This window comes from Abramis brama (assembly GCF_963993115.1).
Source record: "Abramis brama genome assembly, chromosome: 15".
In the NCBI taxonomy this organism is placed as follows: domain Eukaryota; kingdom Metazoa; phylum Chordata; class Actinopteri; order Cypriniformes; family Leuciscidae; genus Abramis; species Abramis brama.
This window is the reverse complement of record NC_139977.1, coordinates 17,487,300-17,510,308: the sequence shown is the minus strand read 5'-3', so window position 1 is coordinate 17,510,308 and position 23,009 is coordinate 17,487,300. Positions and strand designations below refer to the sequence as shown.

General features: G+C 38.5%; 1 protein-coding gene across 2 annotated transcripts in view; it reads right to left on the bottom strand.

Moving 5' to 3' along the window:
• Positions 1 to 23,009, bottom strand: part of slc8a4a (solute carrier family 8 member 4a) — a 60,531-nt gene extending 37,522 nt beyond the window's left edge. The window contains exons 1-4 of one of the 2 annotated variants that reach the window (XM_084136293.1): positions 22,913 to 23,009; positions 22,568 to 22,657; positions 1,978 to 3,337; positions 760 to 1,274 (exon numbers count right to left, since the gene is read on the bottom strand). In XM_084136293.1, the coding sequence (XP_083992419.1) occupies positions 760 to 1,274; positions 1,978 to 3,279 (1,817 nt within the window). In that variant the 5' untranslated portion in view covers positions 3,280 to 3,337; positions 22,568 to 22,657; positions 22,913 to 23,009. The remainder of the gene's footprint in view (positions 1 to 759; positions 1,275 to 1,977; positions 3,338 to 22,567; positions 22,658 to 22,912) is intronic. The other variant, XM_084136292.1, reaches the window with a different exon arrangement.

Genomic DNA, 23,009 nt, shown 5'->3' with positions numbered 1-23,009 from the left:
TCGGACACTGTTTTACAGCTGGAGTGCGCTTGGATTGGTTTGATTGCTCAGTTTGACAGGTCTTGATATCTTGATCATCACTCTTCAACCAGGATAATATTAGCCTACTTGTTGTTGTTTTTTGGACCCTTGGTTAATTATGTTTTTAAATAAACGCTAGCCTACCTAATCCATTGCATGGTTTGAAGACATTAATATATTTAGGATACATACCTACGGTGTGCTCGCTTCATATTTCCTTGTGTGTCTGCTGCACGTGTTTTACACACTCTAATGGTGACCTTGCTAAATCTTAAATTTTCTTTAAATTCTTTCAATTATTATCTACAATTAATCAACCTTTTATTAATTGTTAGCATCCCTAGTTGCGAACATAATGGGTGGGCATCACTGCTCATTTAGGCTACTGTCTCCTCTAAGGTGACTTTTCACCTGTATTTCATTATTGAATGCCAAAACACAATTTTAAGATGTAGTTTGTCTAAAGTTCTGTCTTAAAAATACTTAAAAGTATGTACTTTCCCATCTCTAGTGATTAGAAGTATGCAAATTTGGATGCAGCCATGAGCTGACAAGGATGACTTGATTCAGTATTGCCTATTCGAGGACACAAACATATGCTCTCTGCAAACATCTGGTTCAGTCAGTGTTGGCAGTGACAAAGAGCATCTCGTCTCCTTGAAATCCTCCTGTGCACACTTGATAAATTATTAGTCAAACATATTCAGAGTTGTAAGTCCTGAAAAATATTTAACTTACATGGTCTCATCATTGAGGAACTCCAGTTTGCCAGCCACCTCTTCATAGTCTTCTCCAGCTTTGGCGGTACCCTCTGTAGTGTGGAACGGTACTGCCACCTTCCCCCTCGCTCCAGATGTTCTGTGCACCTTCACCTGCATGATGCCCACGCTTTCACTCACTCGTGTGGCATTGTTCTCGAACGTAAAGATACCCGCGTGGTCATCGTCGTAAATGGTCACCGTGGCAGTGTGCGCGTTACCCAAGGCAGCTTTGGGAGGAACGTGGCTGGACCCTGTAATGCTGTTGCCTGGAGACACCGCATTAGGGTCAAGGATGGAGACCTCGGCACGGTGGACAACTCGAGGGTTGCTGAGATGTACGTAGAAATGCTCATCTTCTTCGAATATGTCATCGTCAATCACGCCGACTGTCAGCTCCTTCACCGTCTCACCCGGTTTAAAGACCAGAGTGCCCTCAGCGAATTCATAGTCTGATCCTGCGTTAGCAGTGCCATCCTCTGTGCGATAGTCAACCTAGATACAGGAACAGTTGTCATACAGCTATATTTTTTTATATTTAGAAGAGTGACAATATACAGTGAGTAACAATAATTCTCATACATACAGTCTGTTAAAATGTAACTTTTAAGAGAGGATGTGTGATCATTAAATTCCACAAACAACAACAAAAAGGTTTTAAGCCAGTTATTTATATCTTTAGCTGTAGTGTATCAGTAGGAAATATCAGTTAACATTCCTTTTGCCATTAATTGTAATAATCCAGTGAGTCTTATTATTAATCATATCACATAATAATAACAACATGATATACATTTTTATCATTATGTTGTGTGTTATTATATTTAATAATAATAATAAATGTTGTTATTATTAGTCAAATAAAATAACATTTTTATTTATAATTATTATGTGTTGTTAATATTAATATTATAGTATATTTTGAACTCTTATCAAAATCACGCAAAATAATTGAATATAACTTGAACTTCACAGTTTATATAATAAAAGGGGGTAATCTGAAGTCTGTTAAAATAGTGTCATTAAATTGCTTGGCTCCTAAGTGCTGTAATTATTTAAAATAGCTCTGAGAGTACATCCTCGCTGCTGGGACTCGTGTAGGTTTCTGGCCTCAAAATTATATCACATCCATATAATTAAAGTACAATAACAGCAATATAATCACAGTACTGTTGTGTATAGACAGTGGAATCATTACCTTAACAGTGCAGCCACTGTCTCCACCATGTCGGGTCACGGAGAGCTTTAAGGAGCCGCAGTTCTCAAAGCATTGATAATGGAAGGGCTCAAACTCCAGGTAGATGGTGTGAGGGTCCTCTTCCTGGGGATTAGCCTCATGGCAGCTCACCACCTTCCTGGCCTGGTCTGCAGCATGCTTCTTCAGAATGTTCCCCGCTCCGATCATCATGCGAGTGGCCTGGATGCGATAGAAAGCTCGACTCTTCTGCTGTTGCACCAGCACTTGATAGTTTGCCATCTCGATCAGCTGCTCCATGTCCTTCTCCGGGTGTCTCTGCTTGAGATCCTTCAGCGTACGAGCCATCTCCCTCCTGGCCTCCTCTTCCTCCCCTCCACCTCCTCCTTCCTCCACACCAGCCAGCATGCCATCAAGTGACTCTTTGTGGTGGGAATTGGCACCTTGACCGTCCATCTCCATATCCATCTTGCTGAACATGCCGTCACCCTCCGTCTCAATGATGATGCCACGGTTCTTGTCAGCACGGTAGCGCTTGTGGACGTATTTGTAAAAGAGCAAGCGACGGTCTGCGATCCAGGCCTGAAGCACACAGATCGGAAAGAAGAGAAACGTAAGGACGGCCTCCCAGACTTCCACCACACCAGGAGAGAAGACAGACAGGATCAAGTACAGCCAAATGTAGGCGAAAATGCTCCAGGCTGCCGTCACAAAGAAGACCCTCAAGTGCTTGATTTTTCGCACCTCACCGTCTGGGACCACGTAAACACAGATGGCGATGATGATGAACATGTTGAAGGCAGCGCTGCCCACAATTGTGCTCGGGCCCAGGTTACCAGCCTCAAACTTGTGTCCGCAGACCTCAATCACGGATAACAGGATCTCAGGTGCCGACGATCCCAAAGCCATGAGGGTCAAGTTGGACACGGTCTCGTTCCAGATGCGCACGGTTGCTGTGGTGGTCTCGCCGTTGGGTTTCTTGATAGTTATCTCTTTCTCTTGAGACGTAATCACCTCGATGGATGACATGAACCGGTCTGCGATGATGGACATGCCTAAGAACATGTAGATGAGGGCCACAAAGTAGACAATGGCACGTGCCACCTTGTCGCCCACTGAGGGGTTCTGGGGGTTCCACACCGGCAGGACGACTCCCTCAGAGCAGCTGTCCTCCCCTGAACAGTTTCCAGTGCTGCTGAGGGATGTGTCGCCACTGGCCTGAGAGAGATGAGTGAGGCCCGAGAGGAAGATCAGGAGGAGGAGAGAGGAAAGGCAAGGAGTTGACGGAAGGCGCAAATGAAGCATGGTGGAAGTGTAGTGGTAACTGTGTCCACCAGTCGCAGAGTTGACGATCAATAAACCTCTGAAACACACAAAAGAAACCTGTTAAGAGTATCTAAATGTGACATATTAATACAAGTTTGAATGATTCAAGCATCACCTGAAACACAGATATAGTTCAGGATCATGCAGGGAGAATGAGGTTTGCTGTTTGTTGCAAACAGAGTTTCTGACAGCACAAGACAGCTTGCATCATGGTGAAGAGTGTACGTCTTAGAGAGCACAAGCTAGCCAACTCTATAAACAATATGATAATTCCTGACAAACTGTACACATCTGTTTTGGATGTGTTTTGCAACGCATTTTCTTGATTATTACAAGAAAGGAAAACACAACAATTCCTCATTTAATGTAGAAATCAGACCTCATCCATTTTGCTTACTCAGTCTTTGAGTTTAGTAGATGAGAGTCACATGTGAATAATGTGTGAATAATCAGTTTCCAAGGTAAATATAAACCAAATGTTGTTGGCCTTTTATATCAAATAATTCACGATGATATTTTTAATGAACGTTTTTATTTTTTTCTGATTTAAATCTGGTCTGCTTTTACTATTTTCTGCTTTCTCGCATGTGCTCTTTCTCTCATGCAATGATCAAGGCCACCACTTCAATGATCATATATAGACCTTCCACGCATTAAGACATATACAAGCAAAAAACTGTTTGACTGAACTGACATGACAAAAATGGCATAAGCGTGATGTAGGCGGCCGTGCACGTTGAGTGCGCGAGACCCCATTTCGTGTGGCGGTGTGCACGGATTTTTGTAACTTTGTAAATTTTTGTAACTTTTGTAACTTTTTGTAACTCTTCTTCCAAAGATGCACAACCTCATATTGAGAGATTGTAGTTTTATACAGATGTTCTTATGCGTGTTCATGTCTCGTTTTGTGTGAGCACATGGCTTGTGATTGTTTTCACTGGCCATGTGCTTGTTTTAGTCATGTTTGGTGTATGGCTTGTCATTTATGTTTCCTTGTGCCATGTGCTCTCATGCCTATTGTCTAACCCAAACCATCTTGTTACCTGATTATTGATTCATTTGCCCCACCTGTCCTCACTCGTTACCTGCCTTGTTTGCTCCCTATTTATTCTCCTTGTGTTTTCAGTCCTGTGCCAATTGTGTTCGTATGTACACCATCTCCAGTCCAGTCCAGTCCAGTCCAGTCCAGTCCAGTCCAGTCCAGTCCAGTCCAGTCCAGTCCAGTCCAGTCCAGTCCAGTCCAGTCCAGTCCAGTCCCCCCTCGGGGTAGTTTATGTTTATGTTTATGTTTATGTTTGTGTTTTGTTTTATTTTATTATCATTAGAAAGCCCATCACTTCTCCATGTTGAGTCCTCACTTCATCTCTTCACCCTACCCTGACATATATTTTGTTCTAATGTCACAAAGAATAATCTCAAGATTAACACATTTCTTATTTGGTTCTTTTGGTAGCGTGGGTTTGGAGAAGTGTAATAAAAACAAACATTGTCACGTGTGTACATTAATTCTTACAGCTGCTTCCTGATGGTTTAGAGGACAATTGCCCCCTGTCGTTTAAAAAAATAGTACAACTGTGAGCGCGTCAAGTATAAACGCCTCGCCCATTTGGGGAGGAGACCGCGCAGTCAGCAGAGGTTCGTGGTGTGGAGCTGGCAAAAGTATCAACAAGGCTTAAGTCACACATTCACACACATTCGTATCTCTGGCTGCTTTGAGATATATGAGATCATCTTCCGCTAAGAGGATGTGTGATGATGCCTGGGTTGTCACGCAAAGTCTAGGTCACATCCAGGTCATTAATGTGACAGGATAATGTGACATAGGATCTTTGTTAGCTTATATGTGAGGAAGGTCAGACCCCACATTGCCCCTTTGAAAATGCAGATATGCACATGATACAGACGTGCATGGCTCAAACTAGGGCTGTCTATTTAACATAAGTTAATTTAGTGAAATATTAAAAAATTAACGGAATGAATCATGCACCCTGACATGTGCATAAATTACAAATATATTGAAATAGAAAACAATTATTTTAAATGGTATGGTAATATTTCACAATATTTTTTTTATTTTTTTATATCAAAATAAATGCAGTGTTGATGCATCCTTTTTGACTTCTTTCAAAAACATTATAAAATCTTAACAACCTCAAACTTTTGAATGCCAGTGTAAAATTTTATGGCACAAATATGTTCAAAATGAAAATATATTATACACAAAAGGTGTTTACATTTCTAAAACTATACATATGTAAATACACTTCATTTGCTGCCAATACATCCATATTTTATATTCAGAGCATATCCAAACATACAAAAATATAAACATTTAATTCAAATACCGAATACAAATGAGAACAAGCTGTAAAAACAGATTAAAACAAATAATGAATTAAAACAAAGCATGTTTACTTACCAACAATTTAAAAAAATAAGCACAGACAGAATCTGCACTGTGTGACTAGCCCCTAAGTCTAAGACTTATGGAAATAAGACAAATGATATAATATTTAAGATAAATACATAATAAGAGAGTTCTAAAGTCACTATGCAATTTCTGTTTAATGTATTTCTCTACCACAATATTGTAACATCATTTATTTATCTTTATTTAAGGCCTTTCTCAACAAATATTGCTATATGTGATTAACTAAGATTTATTCATTGCCATATGACACATTCAACTGACATTTTTAATCATTTGACAGCCCCGGCACTGACACTCAAACATATGACACGTCTCAGCACTGCCTTAACGCTTTGATGACATTAGCGTGTTCACCTACCCTACCCCTTATGCACTTTCCTGGGCACAAATCATGCACTTGGCATCAAGCACGCTCCCCCACTATTGCCACACACGATGCCAGGCCTATAAATAGCACTGAGGCTGTTTCCTGAGTCCTTAGCATGAGCTCTCAGCCAACGGTGCCTATCAAGAGTCAGGGCTTATCTCATACACCATTTGGACTGTATCTTATTAATTTCCCATGAGAGAGCATACAAGCAAGCAAATGTGAGAGGAAGAACAGAACAGAGCACTGCATGGCAGTGTATACCATCCTGCAGGCAGAGTGTTAGAGGGATCTACAACTGATGGACACATCAATCAAGAGGCTGATTGCATTAATTGGAATATGCAGAGCATCCACACCACGGTAGCATGGCTAGCGCGGGCCGCGAGGCTTAAAGAGCAGTGAGCAGCACAATAAAGTCCTCAGTTATATGAGCAAGCCTGAGGATAAGGAACACATAACCCAGTATGAGCTACTGTTGACAGCCTAGAGGATTCATGCACACTCAGAGGAAAAGAGCACACATGGATTACGATAGCATGATAATGTATGGCTTCTGATGCCTCAAAAGATTGCCTCATTTAATCAGGTTTCCAGTTTCAAAGTATGTTTTGTTTTGGGTGCTGGTCCCCAAACTGACTTTCCTGGTCAGCCGGATTTATAAGAAAAAGCATACTGATCATAGTTTTGTTTGTGAAAAGCATGGCTATTCCAACCTGGTCTCGTGAAAACTTGTAATTAAAAAAATACATCAAGCTATCTAATAGTTCTTAGCAACAAAAAAACACCTCATGCACAAGACAATCATTTCAAAGACATCTGTCAGTGTGTGTGTGTAACCCAGTCTGATCTAAAAATGCAGTGTTTAGCTCTCTGGCTTTTATAATCTGCTGTGCGCAGTCTACTGGGGATTCATTCCACCTGTGAATCTAGCTGTGGCCAATTCCCATAATAACAAGACAGCTCTCCATATTTTTGCCCTGACACTCTATCTGCACACGCACTATGAACACACTATGTCACACTTGTGGACAGTTATAAATGATTAAACAAGCTCATCGGGGTCTTTCAGCTTATGGTTTATCAATATGGCATGTGCAAGACTACTGTCCTGAATGTCAACACTGCTGGGATTCAGCTACAGGTAATCACTGATATTTTGATCACTTGTTTTTTATAAGAAGTTAATATTGCGTAACTGACATTTCACACACAATATTGTGTTGTGTCATTAATGATGGAAAATCCCATCAATGGCGGGGGAAAGAGTTAATGTTAACGTAATTAATACTATTAAAAAATCGTTGATCATTTTTAGTTCATAAGACCCAATGCATTAACCAATGCTAACTTCATTGTGAGGTGTTACCAATAAAGCGTACTGTATAACCGTCCTCAGTATGATACAGTGTTGCCCAAAGAATCAGTGAGAATGAAAACTATTTTGTAAAGAGCTCACGGCACTTCATTTGTATCTTTATATTTCTAGACACCAAAAATACGGTCTCCCCTCAGTCTTTTCAAAACTCATTTTCTTAGCACAGAGTTTTATGTTGTACACATCCTGTAAAATAAAGCATATCAAAGTCAGCTATAAGTAGTTTCATAAAACAACACAAATCCTCCAGCTAAGCCTGACCGTAGTAGTTTCTCTACTAAGACAAAACAGCACACATTTAAAAAAGATGAAATTTATGTAACCGATAAGAGTTGTTTTAAATATGCCGAGTGATTTTAGCAGACTATTAAATCCTTAATCTCGCTTAAGGCTTTTAGCGGTGGTAAAATATGAATGCTTTAGACCCTTTGCCCGGAGAGTAAAAGTGGTCTTTCACTTTAAGGGAGAGGAGACATGTTCAGTCTCCCGAGGTGAAGGGTGTAGAGAGAAAAAAAGCGATAAAGAAAAAGAGAAAGACTGTTTAGTTGAAATAGGAGAAGATGGTAGACAGACTGACAGGTAACAAAGCTGGAGTGTCAGAATGGAAAGGAGGAAGAATACAGACGAAAGGGGAACAAAGGAATAACCGAGGCAAAAAGTTTGAATACAGTATTGGTTAAGGTAGAACAGGAGGTAAAAAGTCTCAAATCAAGCAATGTCAAAACTTCAGAACTGATGGATTCACTATCCACTCACCCCAGATATCTGCATATCTAAGCCCACATGATTCTCAAAGCTTTCTCATTAATGCTTCCATATTTCACCTGCCTCTAGCCCACCATTTGATTACTACTCCACACACTATAACACATTTAAAAAGACAATTCCTACACTTATACAGTTTTTTTGTGATGGCTCATCTGATGAAAGAATGTTTAGAAGTTGTGACGAGTATAACAATCTCACTCAGAATCAACTCAAAAAATCTTAAAGGTCCTAAAATAGTCTTCTGTTTCTTTAAGAAAAAAATTATGTCCTGTGTTTTCCTTGTGATTTTATGATCAGGACATGTTGTTGGCAGGTTTAATGTGAGATTCACCAATAAAGATTTCTCAGTTTGAGACGATTATTAACAAATTTGTCAATATTTGTCCCTCCATCCTCCTCCTTTTCCTTCCACAGCAGTCAATATTTACCAGACATCCCTCGATCTTAATTTAGCTTCCTTACAGGAATCTCCCCCAAAAACCTTCCCATTTGAGTGCACAAATGGACAGTTTAACAGTAGTGGATGTGAGGCAGAGCTAAGCTTATATTAAACAGTGTCACTGAGGACAGCTGCTCGAAGAATCATTATGGCTCCTCATTCAGACCTGTAAATCAATGTGCAGAGCAGTTTGGGGCTTTATCCAGCTGGAATGAAATCTTTTCTGATGTGAAATAAAGCTGCAGAGCCACATACGTAAGAAAGAATGTGTTTTCTTTAAAATGCCAAATTCGCAAATGGCAGTATGTGCAGCCATAACAAAGACATAACAATGATGATCAATTAGGACCAGTGGTGGCAGGCGGTCATGTTGCACTTCAGAGATGTGCGAGAGAGCATGACACACACACACACGGCCCAGCATGGGGAATCTGTGTCTCACTAGCGCACCAGACCCAATTAGGAAACAAACTGAGAAAAGCAGCAGGTCAGCTCGATGTTTAACAACACAACCATCGTTTGTTCATCATTATTACCTCCCATGACTCCGCGATCAGGCCTGAGAAAGTCTTTCATTTCCATGCTCTCCTCTTTCATCTGTTCCTTTTCTCCTCTGTTGCAGGCCCTTTCACGCTTCTTTGACAGGGCATGTCATAATTGGTGGGAAATTAAGCCAGTCTTTTCTAAGGATGGTTTAATGTCACTGGTGTCACATTTCACTGTTAAGCGAGTGCTTGTTCGACTGGCTGCGGGTGGAACGCGGACGTCCTGTATTCCCACATCATCTTTCTTATCTCTTCAGGATGAAATGAGAAGGACTCCTACAATAACGCCATAAGCTAACAGCATGATTTCATAAAGAAAAAACTGTGGAGACAACCTGTAGTGTAGAAACGAATAATGTGCAATTATGTAACATCAACAACATCAATACAAATAAAATAAAAAGATTGATTAAATTCCTGTCTAAATTCCTGTTAATTAAAGTTATAAAGGTTGCAAATGGGATGACAAATTGTAGTTGAAAAGAAGTTGAAATTCAAAGAAATTCATGAATCCTAATTGTAATTTTATAAATAGGCCAACTGAACACCCGATGATAGATAGATAGATAGATAGATAGATAGATAGATAGATAGATAGATAGATTGATAGATGGATAGATTTACAGACAGATAAAAAAAAATTCAATTTCTGTTTTAATATTTCTATTATGGCTTCTGTTAAGATTAACGCTTCACACCTGTCACAAATATATCTTAAAGAGTCTGAAAGACTCATAAAAGCCACATAAAAGCCAGTGCAGTTTCTCAAATTAAACACTGAATGAACAAGATTAGCAAAAATAAATCCAGTGGAGTCATTTGGTTAAGAATGATGCTACTTCATAAGCATCACTGCACACAGAGATTCATTGACTGTCTGTGGACTGATTCAAACACCACCTTCTTTCATTCTATGAACATCTCTATAATCAAAGGACATGTTGCTTTTTATATGAGGTGTGTAGTGAGATGAGAAGAATGGAAAATAGGACATAAAGAAGATGAAGCAGAAAGGATAGAGAGAGAAAATGAGGAAGTGACACAATGTGAGATGGATGGAAAGAGATCTTAGTGAAATCTCAAGCTTTGAAGCTCCTCATACTGGAGGGCAGAGATGGGGGAGGGTGGGCAGTGCAGTCAAAGAATTTACGGCTGTAGTGAAAGAAATAACTTCAGTATCCAAACACTTAAAAAAAACGCACAGAGGGCTGTAATTATGAAATAACACGATTATACAAGACAAAAAGTGCACATATTCTCACAAAAACACACAACATTTACATAATCATGCAAACCCCACAGCTCTACCATTCCTTGCATATTATGAAGTCTAATTTTATAGTCTATGCAATCATTCTCCATATGTTTGCTGGAAACAGATCTCATCAGTGCCTCAGAGTGCCCACGTTTTCTTTTCCTTGACACAGTCTAGTAGTTTTCCTGTTATCTCACCCTATTGTGAGGCACCACACGCGTCGAATCTGCCATTTAAATGGGTCAGCCTCCTCTCCTGTGGACTGCAAAAAAACATGAAGATTCTCCCACCCTCAGATCCCTGCATATTAACAACAGTCATGTAGCGCTCTCTCAATACGCCGCCCACGTGTCCACGTACGCATCAATATTCATGAAACGTGCAACATTGCTCACACGCCCTCTGTATTCTTAACGATGGACAGTCAAATAAACACGGCATATGTGTGAGCACACCTTTTTGCGCTGCGGGTTTATCCAGATCGCAGTAGTTCAAGTAGCCTCTCGCTCTCCATAAAGCATTCATCACTCTCCTGGTGGCTTTGACAGGAGGGAAGTCGACGGGCCTAAACCAGCAGGGAGTCATCCAATGCTTTAAATACATAATAAGCAGGGCTGTAGCAGAGTAAGCAGGAGCTCTGTACGGTTTGTGAGAATGATTGATGGTGCACCTCGGTGTGGAACAGTACAGATCTTTGGTTAATGGTATGGTGTGGTTAAAAGCAAATATGCTTTATAGCATAACTGTTTGCTATTGGTGAGACAAATGAGGGCTAAATTACTTAGCACATGACTAGACATTGTTAATCCAATCACCTGAGCTGTAAATGTCATGTGACTGATCACATTGGAGCCACAGGAGAATGACATCACAACAATGCTGATACGGTGTTGATGGCACCACAAGATTTTCGTTATCAAAAACTGCAATGAAAACTAAATGAACTGAAACTTTAAATCTCAGGAACCTAACAATGATAAAGTGAAAACTAAAGGAAACTAAGAAAATGAATCATCTAAATATAAAATTCCAAACAAAATAAACTGTGATTTGAAAAGCAATTGGGGAAAAATGGAATGTAACACTTTTAACAGCCCTTGAAATGAAAGGAAGACATATCTGTGATTTATATGCTTATTTTGCTACTTTCAAATGTCAGTCAATGGAAAATGATGCATTTTGGGTCCAGATGGTGTGTATGGCATCTGACAGCAGAGGCTAACTGGTCCAATGCTAACCAGCCAAGCTTCAACCCCTTCAGGCGAGACGCGTTAAACTTTAAGGTGGGCCAGATGAAGTTTCTAGTGATTTTTAATGACATGTATGCCATAGTCTATTCAGAGCCAGATCCATCAACAAAGCAATAAATGGTCAATGTTGTCATGTAATATTTCTATTGACGAGCCATTGGCAAATCAATGTCTTCCTCAAGTTGGTCTTGCATGACCGATCTATCGCCTCAGAGTCGGTTCCTGTGGATGGCATTTTCTGCTGGGTGAATAGTTTCATTCTCGTTAAAACCAATTTCCTGCACCTGTCATCTTTCTCATTTCAACCATGGGAACTCTGGAAAGGTCGCCTACTGTGGACCCTCAACAGGCAACATATGGCATTTGCCAGCCAAAAATAATGCCTGTGTCTCTTTATTCCTCCAGTCTTAGCTCCTTTCCACTTAGTGACATTTGCCCCAGGCACCCTCTCTGCTTGTCTCATGGTGTGACAGTGTAGATGAGGCCGTATACCCACAAGCCCCCACAAGGCGACCCTCTCTCCATTCACAATCAATCATTCATAGACCAACATGCCACGGTTTGCTGCCAAATCTCCCAATGATAACATTCACACAGTCTGGATCTGGTTCACCTTTTTTCTTTTAGTGTCTTAAGTTTAATTGTGCAATTACACATCACTAGAGCCAGTGTGAGCTCATTTACACATGGCCAAGCATTTCGACTGGCTCTATTTTCAGATACTTTGTAAGATTGTGTCAGGAAGAATTTGCTCATGTGTTAAGACAGACTGGCATTTTCTCATCTGTAGTGATGTATTTTATATACAACACTTCTCAAATTTGATTGGTCAGGTGGTGTGATATTTAGTCCAACAGCACTGGGACTTTTCACTGTTTTTATCACACCGTTTATCTGTGTTTGTTCCAGACAGACTGTCAGTTTGTGCATTAGTGGTGGGGATTTTCTTTTTGCAGGTTACATTGTTACACCAGTAGGTGACTGATTTTATATGTGTGTATGAATCATTTACTCAACTGATTTGTTCAGACACACTTATACATTAAGGAATGAGGTAACAAAACAGTATGTGAAAAGAGTAGTATGTCTAAATTCACAGTATTCATAAAATAGTAGGCACAATAGTAGGCACATCCAATGGACACTTTTTGAAGTGAAGGGAAGCAAATGACGCTGGTAGGTCACATGACAATGGCAATATGTTGAATGTATTACATTCATGCTATACGCATTCATACTACATAGAGCATAGCATATACTTTTTTTCACAGCCGCAAAGAACTTATTCCAAAGAAGTACCTAATCAGGGACCAAGCAATTTCAAACACAGCCACAGTCTTTATTAGTAAATAACTGAATCAATCAACTGAATCCATTCACTCAAAAACTCATTCATTTTGGAGACAGATAAGAGCTAATTCTTCGTTTAGAAGTATTTTCATTAGTGGAGCAAAAACAGACAAATGACTGTAAGTGTCAATATTGTGTCTAAAATGTACGTCCCTTAATAAAAGGCAGTTATAAAAAAATACCGTGGTTAATAAGCAATAATCACACCTGTATTAGTGCTGTAATCTCTGCACATGTAAATACAGCATTCTTGTTCGTATAATATTGCTTTATCGAAGTATTTTTATAATGAAAACAAGTATATTTGATAATGAATCCTGATTAACCTTGTAGAATCTGATTTCACACCAGTGGTGCTTATTCATTTTTGAAACATGCACATCTACACCGGACAGAGTTTGTCCAAAAAAATCGTTTCTCAATAAAAGACAGTATGTGTCCATTGCTGTCATGTGAATTCTTCTGTTTGGTTATCAGGAATTGTGAGAAAACCCACTGAAGGTGTCAAGTCAAGTGTGAACATTTTCCCATAATTCCAGCACCACTGTCCATGAAAGAAGAAAAGAAAAAGGGTCCAAAAACCTGTTCCACCTCCTAATTTACATTCATGCTGTGGAATAGACAGGGGAGCACAAAAGCCCCCTATTCCATCTGAAAAACCTTTAGCATGCCATCATGGGGATAGAGAGGAGGATTGAATGAAAATGAAGTGATAGAAAACAACATCACAGTGCTTATTCTTTGAAGAATTCAGATTTAATTTGCACTTATTAATCTGCAGGTAGGAATCATTGGGCTCCTCAATTCCCTTGTTCATACGACCCAGTGTAAAAGTATTTGCACTGACGTGTCTCATATGAGGTATTTACTTATCATTCAAACTGTTCCTCATCAGCCTGTTGCAACAGTTACACAAAGCCCAAAAAAGCTTTGAGACCAATCACCTTACACAACCTTCAATACAAAAGAGCAAATCCAAACCGTTGGCAAATCTGGAAGAATTTCCTTTGAGAAACTTGGTTACACTTTATTTGGTAACACTTTATTTTACAGTGTCATTGTTACATATGTTACATGTAGTTACTATAGTAATAACTATAAATATGCATAATTACATGCAACTAGCACTCAATCGTACCCTAACCCTACAGTAAGTACATGTAGTTAATTATTATTACTCAGTATTTAAATGTCTAATTACACTGTAACAACGACACCTTAAAATAAAGTGTAACCCTTTATTTTTAGGTGTCATTGTTACAGTGTAATTATATATTTAAGTACTGAGTAATATTAAGCAACTACATGTACTTACTATAGGGTTAGGGTAGGATTAGGATTTGGTTGAGGGTTAGTTGCATGTAATTATGCATGATTTACTGTTATTCCTATGGTAAGTACATGTAACATTATGTAACAAGGACACTAATAAAGTGTTATCAGAGACTTGTTTTTACTCTTGAGCAACATAAACTAATTCTAATGAGAATTGTTTCAGAATCATTTCACCATATTAAAGGGTTAGTTCACCCAAAAATTCTATCATTAATTTCTCACCCTCATGTTGTTCCAAACCCGTAAGACATTCGTTCATCTTTGGAACACAAATTTAATATCTTTTTAATGAAATATGAGAACTTTCTGTCCTACTTTTCTGATTTTTGAGCAAACAAAGCACTTGCGTTGCTTCATAAAACCACTAGAGTCACATGGATTACTTTTATGATGTCTTTACTACCTTTCTGGGGCTTGAAAGTGGTAGTTGCACAGCTGTCATTGGAGGGACAGAAAGTTCTCAGATTTCATTAAAAAGATCTTCATTTGTGTTCCGAAGATGAACAAAAGACTTACGGGTTTGGATCAACATAAGGGTGAGTAATTAATGAGAGAATTTTCATTTTTGGTTGAACAAACCCTTTAATGTAGATTTAGCACCCCGGACAGCGACTACAGCACCAGACCTTCTTACAATTTGCCATGGTCACATATTACAAAGCATATTGTATATACTACTTTGTAATATGCGTGTAACTGTAAACAAAACAATTCTAACCATACAGGAACATTTCTTTTTACCATTTCTCCTGATAGTGTAATGAAATTATGGGTGTAAAACTGGCCAGCATAAATATAACAGGTTAGAAAGGTATTTAAATACTCTAAAAGCTGAATAATAAAATGACAAATGCAGTAGATATAAATACTGTTAACACTAGAGGAGCAAAAGTTGTTTTGTTTTTTTTGTAAAATCCAATTGCCTAGCTAGTCTTTGATGAATGGGACACAATAACTAGTCCACAATTATAGCAGCGCTCTCTGGAATGTTTGTTTTGGATAACTCCCAAAGTCCCAATGAGTCAAACTGTATTTGATTAATGTTATTATTTAATTACCCAGTTTTAGCACTCATTACAGGATGTACAAACACAAACGTCACAGTCAAGCAACCGAAAGTAGGTTTGCTTAAAATATGCATGATTATAAACAGAACGAGGGAAGGAAGGAAGGAAGGAAGGAAGGAAGGAAGGAAGGAAGGACAAGGGAAAGCAGGAGAGAAAGGATAGAGAGAGGATAAGCCTCATGAAGCAACTTCAAAATGCAAATAATTAGCAGAAACCTATGAGAAGTTATCATCAGCATCTTTGCAGAGACACCCTACAAACCCCATTCCCTGCGTCACAAATGCTACAAGCAAAACAGCGTGCTGATATTAAATCTAAATTGAAGTTCCTGGATGAGGGCTGGCACCTTTTGAAAAGAAAGAGGTGGATCAAAGGCATTTTCCTCACATCCAGAATTATATTGCTACATTAGCCGAGACACTTACAAACAGCAATTATTAATAGTGATGGAGGTCTTGATATATATTGTATGAGGCTGATCATATCAGTGAACCAATTTGATGTTTCCTGGGCAGAGAATATATAAACACCATACAACCAACTGCAGAGGTGATATGAGCATTTAAATTTTTATAAATAAAAATTCTTGAATTATATTACATTATTTATATAATATTAAGTATATAAATATATATTAAAAATAAAATATATAATAAATATAAAACAGCTGGTGAGACAAAGCATATAAATGAATGAAAATATATAATATAAAACTATGTTGCATTATATTTTATTTATATAATGTAGATTTATGTAAAGCATTAACATGTATATAAAGTAGATACATGTATAATATACCTGTATTAAAATAAAATATGTAAAAAAAGATTTTTAAATAAATATGCATTTAGTAATTAGTAGTAGTAGACCTACATTAATTTATTCTAAAATGTGAGTCCAACAATGTAGTGAAGTGTGCAATTTATGCACCAAACAGAGTTGCAACCTGATTGGTCCATGGGTGCAAGTTTAGGATGGGACTACCTGTTTGATAAACAATAAAAGACAAAGAATATATATATATATATATATATGAAGAGTTCAGATGCAAAAGCCTCTAAGTGCCATCTGAAATTTTCTTCTAGAATGATTTTATCAGGCTCGTATATTTAAGTTCAGTAATTTCACTTAAATGGCAATGAAAATGACCTATGAATTGTCATTTAAGTGAAATTAATGAACTTAAATATACGAGCCTGATAAAAATGATCATTCTAGAAGAAAATTTAAAATGGCACTTAGAGGCTTTTGCATCTGAACTCTTCATATATATATATATATATATATATATATATATATATATATATATATATATATATATATATATATTTGTCCAATTAGCAGAGTAGAAATTATACACTTCAGCTTTATTTTAAACCTTATATACGCCTAATCCACTTTCTGTGGTTCAAGTTTCTCGGCATGAACAGACTCTACATGAACAGTTTTAAATAAATTTCCTAATTACATGCTGCCAGAATCTTAAAAGCTAGAGATCCCATTTAGTACAGCCAATGTTATGTGACTGGAATGAGGTGCTTTTGTTGGAAGTATTTTGCTTTTGCCAAACATTTTGGCAAATTTGAGACAGGCAAGAGTTTTCTTTAGGAGAGCTGTGGATTCCTCCTTGTTTTTTGTCCCAAGTGACCTCTCTGTGTCTTGTGCAGCTCCTTCTTTCTTTAGCAAAGGTGAAAGATGTATACAATCTGAGCAGAAACATGAGTGTACTCATTCATTCTTGCCATGCTGTTTTTTGCAACCTCTTTGAGGACTGTTGCTGTAGCAATTTTACTTTGTGAATGGTGTTTGTGTAATCTTCAGGTACACATTTTCTAACTGGCCACAGGTCCTTAGCAATGTTTTTACTTTTTGTAGCTTCTTTAGCATCACCTCCTTCTCTAGGGTCTTCAGACATTTCTTTTGATCATGAGTCTTGCTATGAAGAGGCACTCCTGAATAGTGAAAGGAACATATTTTGCATACATTGTGTAGGTATGCACAATGGTCTGTATTCAACCTGCCATATGGCCAAATAACCCGGTGAGGTATATGGCAACAGAGGAAGTATTTTACACATATGCACGTGACGTGAATGTTGTTCCAAAAGATCTTAATTATGCAACTTTGTATTAAGAGAGCTTTGTAATAATGTCAAATTAAACGGTATACTTTAAAGGGATACTCTACCGTTTTTTCATATTAAACTATGTTATTCCCTTATCTAAGACGAGTTGATACATACCTCTCTCATCTCAGTGCGTGCACTTAATCACTCTAGCGCGCGGTGACACTTTGAAAGCACTTAGCTTACCCCAGTATATTCAGTGGTATCTAGCAGCAATGAATTTAGAAGTGACCAAACACATCAACGTTTTCCCTATTTAAAAACAGTTACACGAGTAGTTATACGACCAAGTATGGTGACACAAAATAAAACGTGGCGCTTTTCTAAGCGGGTTAAAAAGGATAACTATAACGTATGGCGTAATAGCACTTTTGGAAGTACTTCGACTGGCGCAGTAAAAAGTCACGCCTGATCCTCTTTCCACTATTGACAGAACTCTACTCGTGTAACTGTTTTTAAATAGGGAAAACGTTGATGTGTTCACTTCTAAATTCATTGCTGCTAGATACTACTGAATATACTGGGGTAAGCTAAGTGCTTTCAAAGTGTCACCGCGCGCTAGAGCGATTAAGTGCACGCACTGAGATGAGAGAGGTATGTATCAACTCGTCTTAGATAAGGGAATAACAGTTTAATATGAAAAAACGGTAGAGTATCCCTTTAAAGTACATATTGAATCATTATGCTTTAATAATCTTGTCATGCTTTAAAGAAGTGCGCTTATTTTGATGTGTTGACTAACATACTAAAGCACATGTAAAGTACTTGATTATAATTGAACTGTAGTGTGTTATTCGCTATTACATTTAAAGTTAATATATTTTAAATGTATTAAATTGCAACTTCAGCATTACAAATGTGTAATTACAAACATTTTAAATACATAACATACAAGTTTCAATAGAAATGACATTTAAGTTTACTTTAGTTTACCATATGCATGTCAATAAATTTGGCAGAACACTTTAACCATATTTCAAAGACAACAGAAGTAATTATGAAATTACATTACTTAAGTGTGTCAAAAAAGCACTCTTAAGTTCAACTATACTCTACGAAAGTTGAATGCGTTTTTGACTACCTCTGGAAATGGTCACAATGAACAAGCTCAAAACATTTTAAAACACGTTTACACCTGTATTTAGTATAGTCCCCTTGTGATGTAGCTCACTACATTTTATAACAGATTTTAAGCAAACAAAAGGCCCTGTTTACACCTGGTATTGCGTTTTGATCGATCGGACCACAAGTAGACGAGGGAGACACATCCTCGTTTACAACTGGTGTCTCTTTTGTCACCACTTCTGTCGAAGAAATCCTGATTTATGCGAGGGGAAGGCCTATGGGGGGTAAATAAATGTATGGGCTTTTTCAGATTTTTAGATCTAATGGACAAATGACCTCACGCAATTTATATATGAACGCGCCGACTGAAAAACATACGGAGAGCAGCAGCTTTCGTTTCTGCTCTGACAGCTGCAAGACCAAGCCGAAATCAGGAATGGTGAGAGAACATTGCGCTTGGTACGTTTTTCATCTTCAAACTAAACTTGGGTCTTTAGTCGACAAAGTTTAAATACCATCTGGCTAGCGGGTTTCCCATGATGTTTACGCATTAAGTCAGTAGGCGATGGAGAGTAGGCGGTCTTTTGCGGAAGTCTGAATGCATTCACCAAAATAAAAAAAATAAGCGTCTACACCAAAATAGCAATCCGGTCGAATGCGTTTTTGACTACCTCTAGAAGTGGTCGAAAGTGGACAAGCTCAAAACGTTTTAGACCCCGTTTACACCTGTATTTAGCGTTGTCTACTTCCCACTTGTGATCCGATCGAGCAAAACGCATCTTAAAGGGTTAAAAGGACCAGAAAGGTAGTAAAGACAACAAACAAAAATAACGAAGATCACGTGAACAGCATCGGCCAATAATGAGCCAGCGTTCTGACGTGGAACTCGGAAGCGCTGCACTGTATTTACAACGTGAACAGCGTAGGAGACTGACACAGACGAGAAGAAATTGTTGAATAAAGTCGTTATTTTTGTTTGTTTTTATGCACAAAAAGTTTTCACATCATAAAATTAAAGGTTGAACCACATTAGTCACAAGGACCATTTTAGCGATGTCTTTACTACCTTTCTGAGCCTTGAAAGTGGTAATTAAATTGCAGTCTATGGATGGGTCAGAGAGCTCTCCGATTTCATCAAAAATATCTTTATTTGTGTTCCGAAGATGAACAAAGGTCTTACGGGTTTGGAATGACATGAGGGTGAGTAATTTATGACAGAATTTTCATTTTTGGGTGAACTAAACCTTTAATACCAGGTGCAAACAGGGGTGTCCAAACCTGCTCCTGGAGGGCCATTGCCCTGCAGAGTTTAGCTCCAGCTTGCCCTGGAAGTTTCTAGGGCTGTGTCCAAAATCGCCCCCTATACCCTTAAATAGGGCACTATTTGATCGGACATTTGTCGGTCATTTGTAATGGTGTCCGAAAACATAGTGGACATTATCAAGTACACTCATTCAATCTCACAATGCACTGCAATGACGAGTGTACAACCAATGCACGCTCAACAGCTAGAGAACACCTATGATGCACTGTGAGAGTCGAGCACCGAATGAATTCCGCGTCTGACCAGAAGATGGCGGCCACAGCTGAATCATCCATCCATCTATTTTCCAAACCACTAGTCCAATGCATAATATCATACAGTATAAATTGCTTTTTAATTTATTATTGAATTGTTTAATTAAGGTTTATACATAGTTTCCATGACTGGATCAGCCAGTTTGCAAAGTTTCAAATGATTATTAAACAGCAAGCACAAACTATGCAAATGCGGCAGCCCTTTCAGTGTCCCACTCAGTGTCCGAATTCACTCGCTCGTTTTCATTCACTCCCTCAAATATAATAGTGGACTAATGTAAAGAATAGTGAATGAAGGTATAGGGTGAGATTTCAGATGATGTCTAAGACCTTGATTAGCTGGTTCAGGTGTATTTAATTGGGGTTGTAACTAAACTCTGCAGAACAGTGGCCCTCCAGGAGCAGGATTGGACAACCCTGCTCTAAAAGGACTGAGGAAAAAGCTACAGACAAAAATATCTCATATTAAGGCTACATATTTATATTATCTATAACACACCTTGACAGAGCTTGCTTACCTCAATTGCGCAGAGAGACTTGAGAAGGGCAAGGTATTTTAATGGTTCACTTGGCTGGATTTTACAGTGCTAATCATTTGTGAGAGCAGGCGAGCTGTGGACTGGGGTGAAATATGAAGGCTTTAGTGATGGGCCCCTGGCTCTACTTTAATAATGGTGGTTGAGCTGTAGGTGGAAGCGAGAAGAATGCCGTTTGGAGGCTTTGGATTCTCACTGAGGAGGGTGATACTGAAGGGATAAAACATAGACGACCGGTAGATATAAACACAAGTGCACTAAAAGAACCTCAGATTTAAAACAGAACTTTAAGCCTGCACACAAAAAAAAGGTTTGAACATCCAATTTTCTGGATGTGTTGCAGACAGTCACACACATAATTCTTGTGCCACATATGGAGCTCTCTGGACAGACTTGCAGGCTTTACAATCCAATGGAAACTCATGCTTGCAACTAAAATGAGCTTTGAAATCTTGGCCGACATAATTCACGTCTTCCGGAGCTTTCCGAGCAAGAGGATGTACAAATATTCAGACACGCCACATAATGAAAGGAGCAGCAGCAGTAGAAACAAACCACTTTCTAAATTCCGCCTTTAGCAAGAGTAGGATTATTTTCAGTTCGCCAGAAACATTAAGATTAGCTCAAGCTGTGAGTAATGGTTCCAGGCATTAGGGGAAAAGAAATAATGCCATTGAAACCAAGAGCTACAACAGGAGAACACATAGCGGTTTACAACTAGAGAGATTCAGCCAGACCTGACTGAAGCTAAATCAAACCTTCAGCAATAAAACATGATATATATAGTTCTGATCGCATGATGTTTTTTTTTACCACATGCATTGCTATTGTACAAAATTACATATTTCAGACAATTTCACATTGACCTAAGTGAAAATGGACAGGACTGATTTGAAACACAAGCTGCAGGAGTATAATTTGCCTACAGTCTGTTTTGTTGCGGTATAATTATATAACAAAGGAAATTAAAGGCGTAATTGATTTCCCTTGTGAGGATGGCATTTCGTGTGTCATATGAGAGCAGGTCTATCAAATGCGTATCAAATCCTCTGTTTGTCAAAATGACCATCTGTTAAATTTGCTTATATGTTACTTCACCCAAAAATACTGTCATCGTTTACTCATCAAAACTTGCATGACTTTCTTCCTTCTTCTGAACACAAAATAAGAAATTGTGAAGAATGTCTGTTATCTCTGTTCTGCATAAGAAAGAAAGTCATAGAGGTTTGGAACAACATGAGAATGAGTAAAAGATGACAGAATTAATTTTTTTTAGTGAATTATCCTTTTAAGAATACTTCAAAGCAACAACAACAAAAAAAAGCAGCACACTCCTGTACAAAAAAGAGGAAAAACATGCCAAAATCAGCTAGAGGTTTCTTACGCATCGCGCAAACACTGTGGAAGAGAAGTAAACCTGCCCAGAGTAGAGGGGAACATTTTCATTTACGTCTCATTTCTACCCCACATGGGTATATAATTTTTTTTATCTCAGTCAATGCATTGCATGTGGAAACTGAGGGCTTCCCTACATACCACAGCATACTGGCATATCATATTCTATGTTTATCTGAAACAGGTGGGCTGCCTCTGTAGTGAGAGTCGGAGAGCGTTTCCATGAGAACTGTGCCTGCTATGTATTCACAGCCAGTATGAAAACTATGTTCTACTAGTTATGCGGGGTAACTAGAAAACATTTAAGAGAGAATGACAGCTACGTACGCAGATAATAGTAACTCAATTGAACCGGTTTAGTACAAGAGTAAAGTCAATCTTACCTGCTCTGACAGACAAATGTACGTTAACAGAGGTTCATTTTGTTGGGTGGCTCCTGTATGGACTGTGAAATATGACACGCAACTTTGTACCTGAAAAAAAATTACGCAGGTTGAAATAAAAAATGTCTTGAATAAATATGAGATATTTGAACGTGGGAGTTTCGTTTCATAGAATCGTCTGACATCAAGTAACCTGAAAACATGGAGGAGGATGCACGTATATTACTCATTTGTTGCAATCAGTTCGCTTTCTTTGTGTATTAAACCTACAGTCAGGTTGGTAAGAGCAAATAATACTGTATTAGTTGCATTGTAATGTGAGGTGGTGAGTAAATTCGTACTTACGGTGACGGTGCGTGGATTCCTGTGGACACTCGCTGTTGACTTGCTGTAGTTCGGTTTAATTCACAGTGAATGAGCTCGGTGCGCGCGACTCATGTCT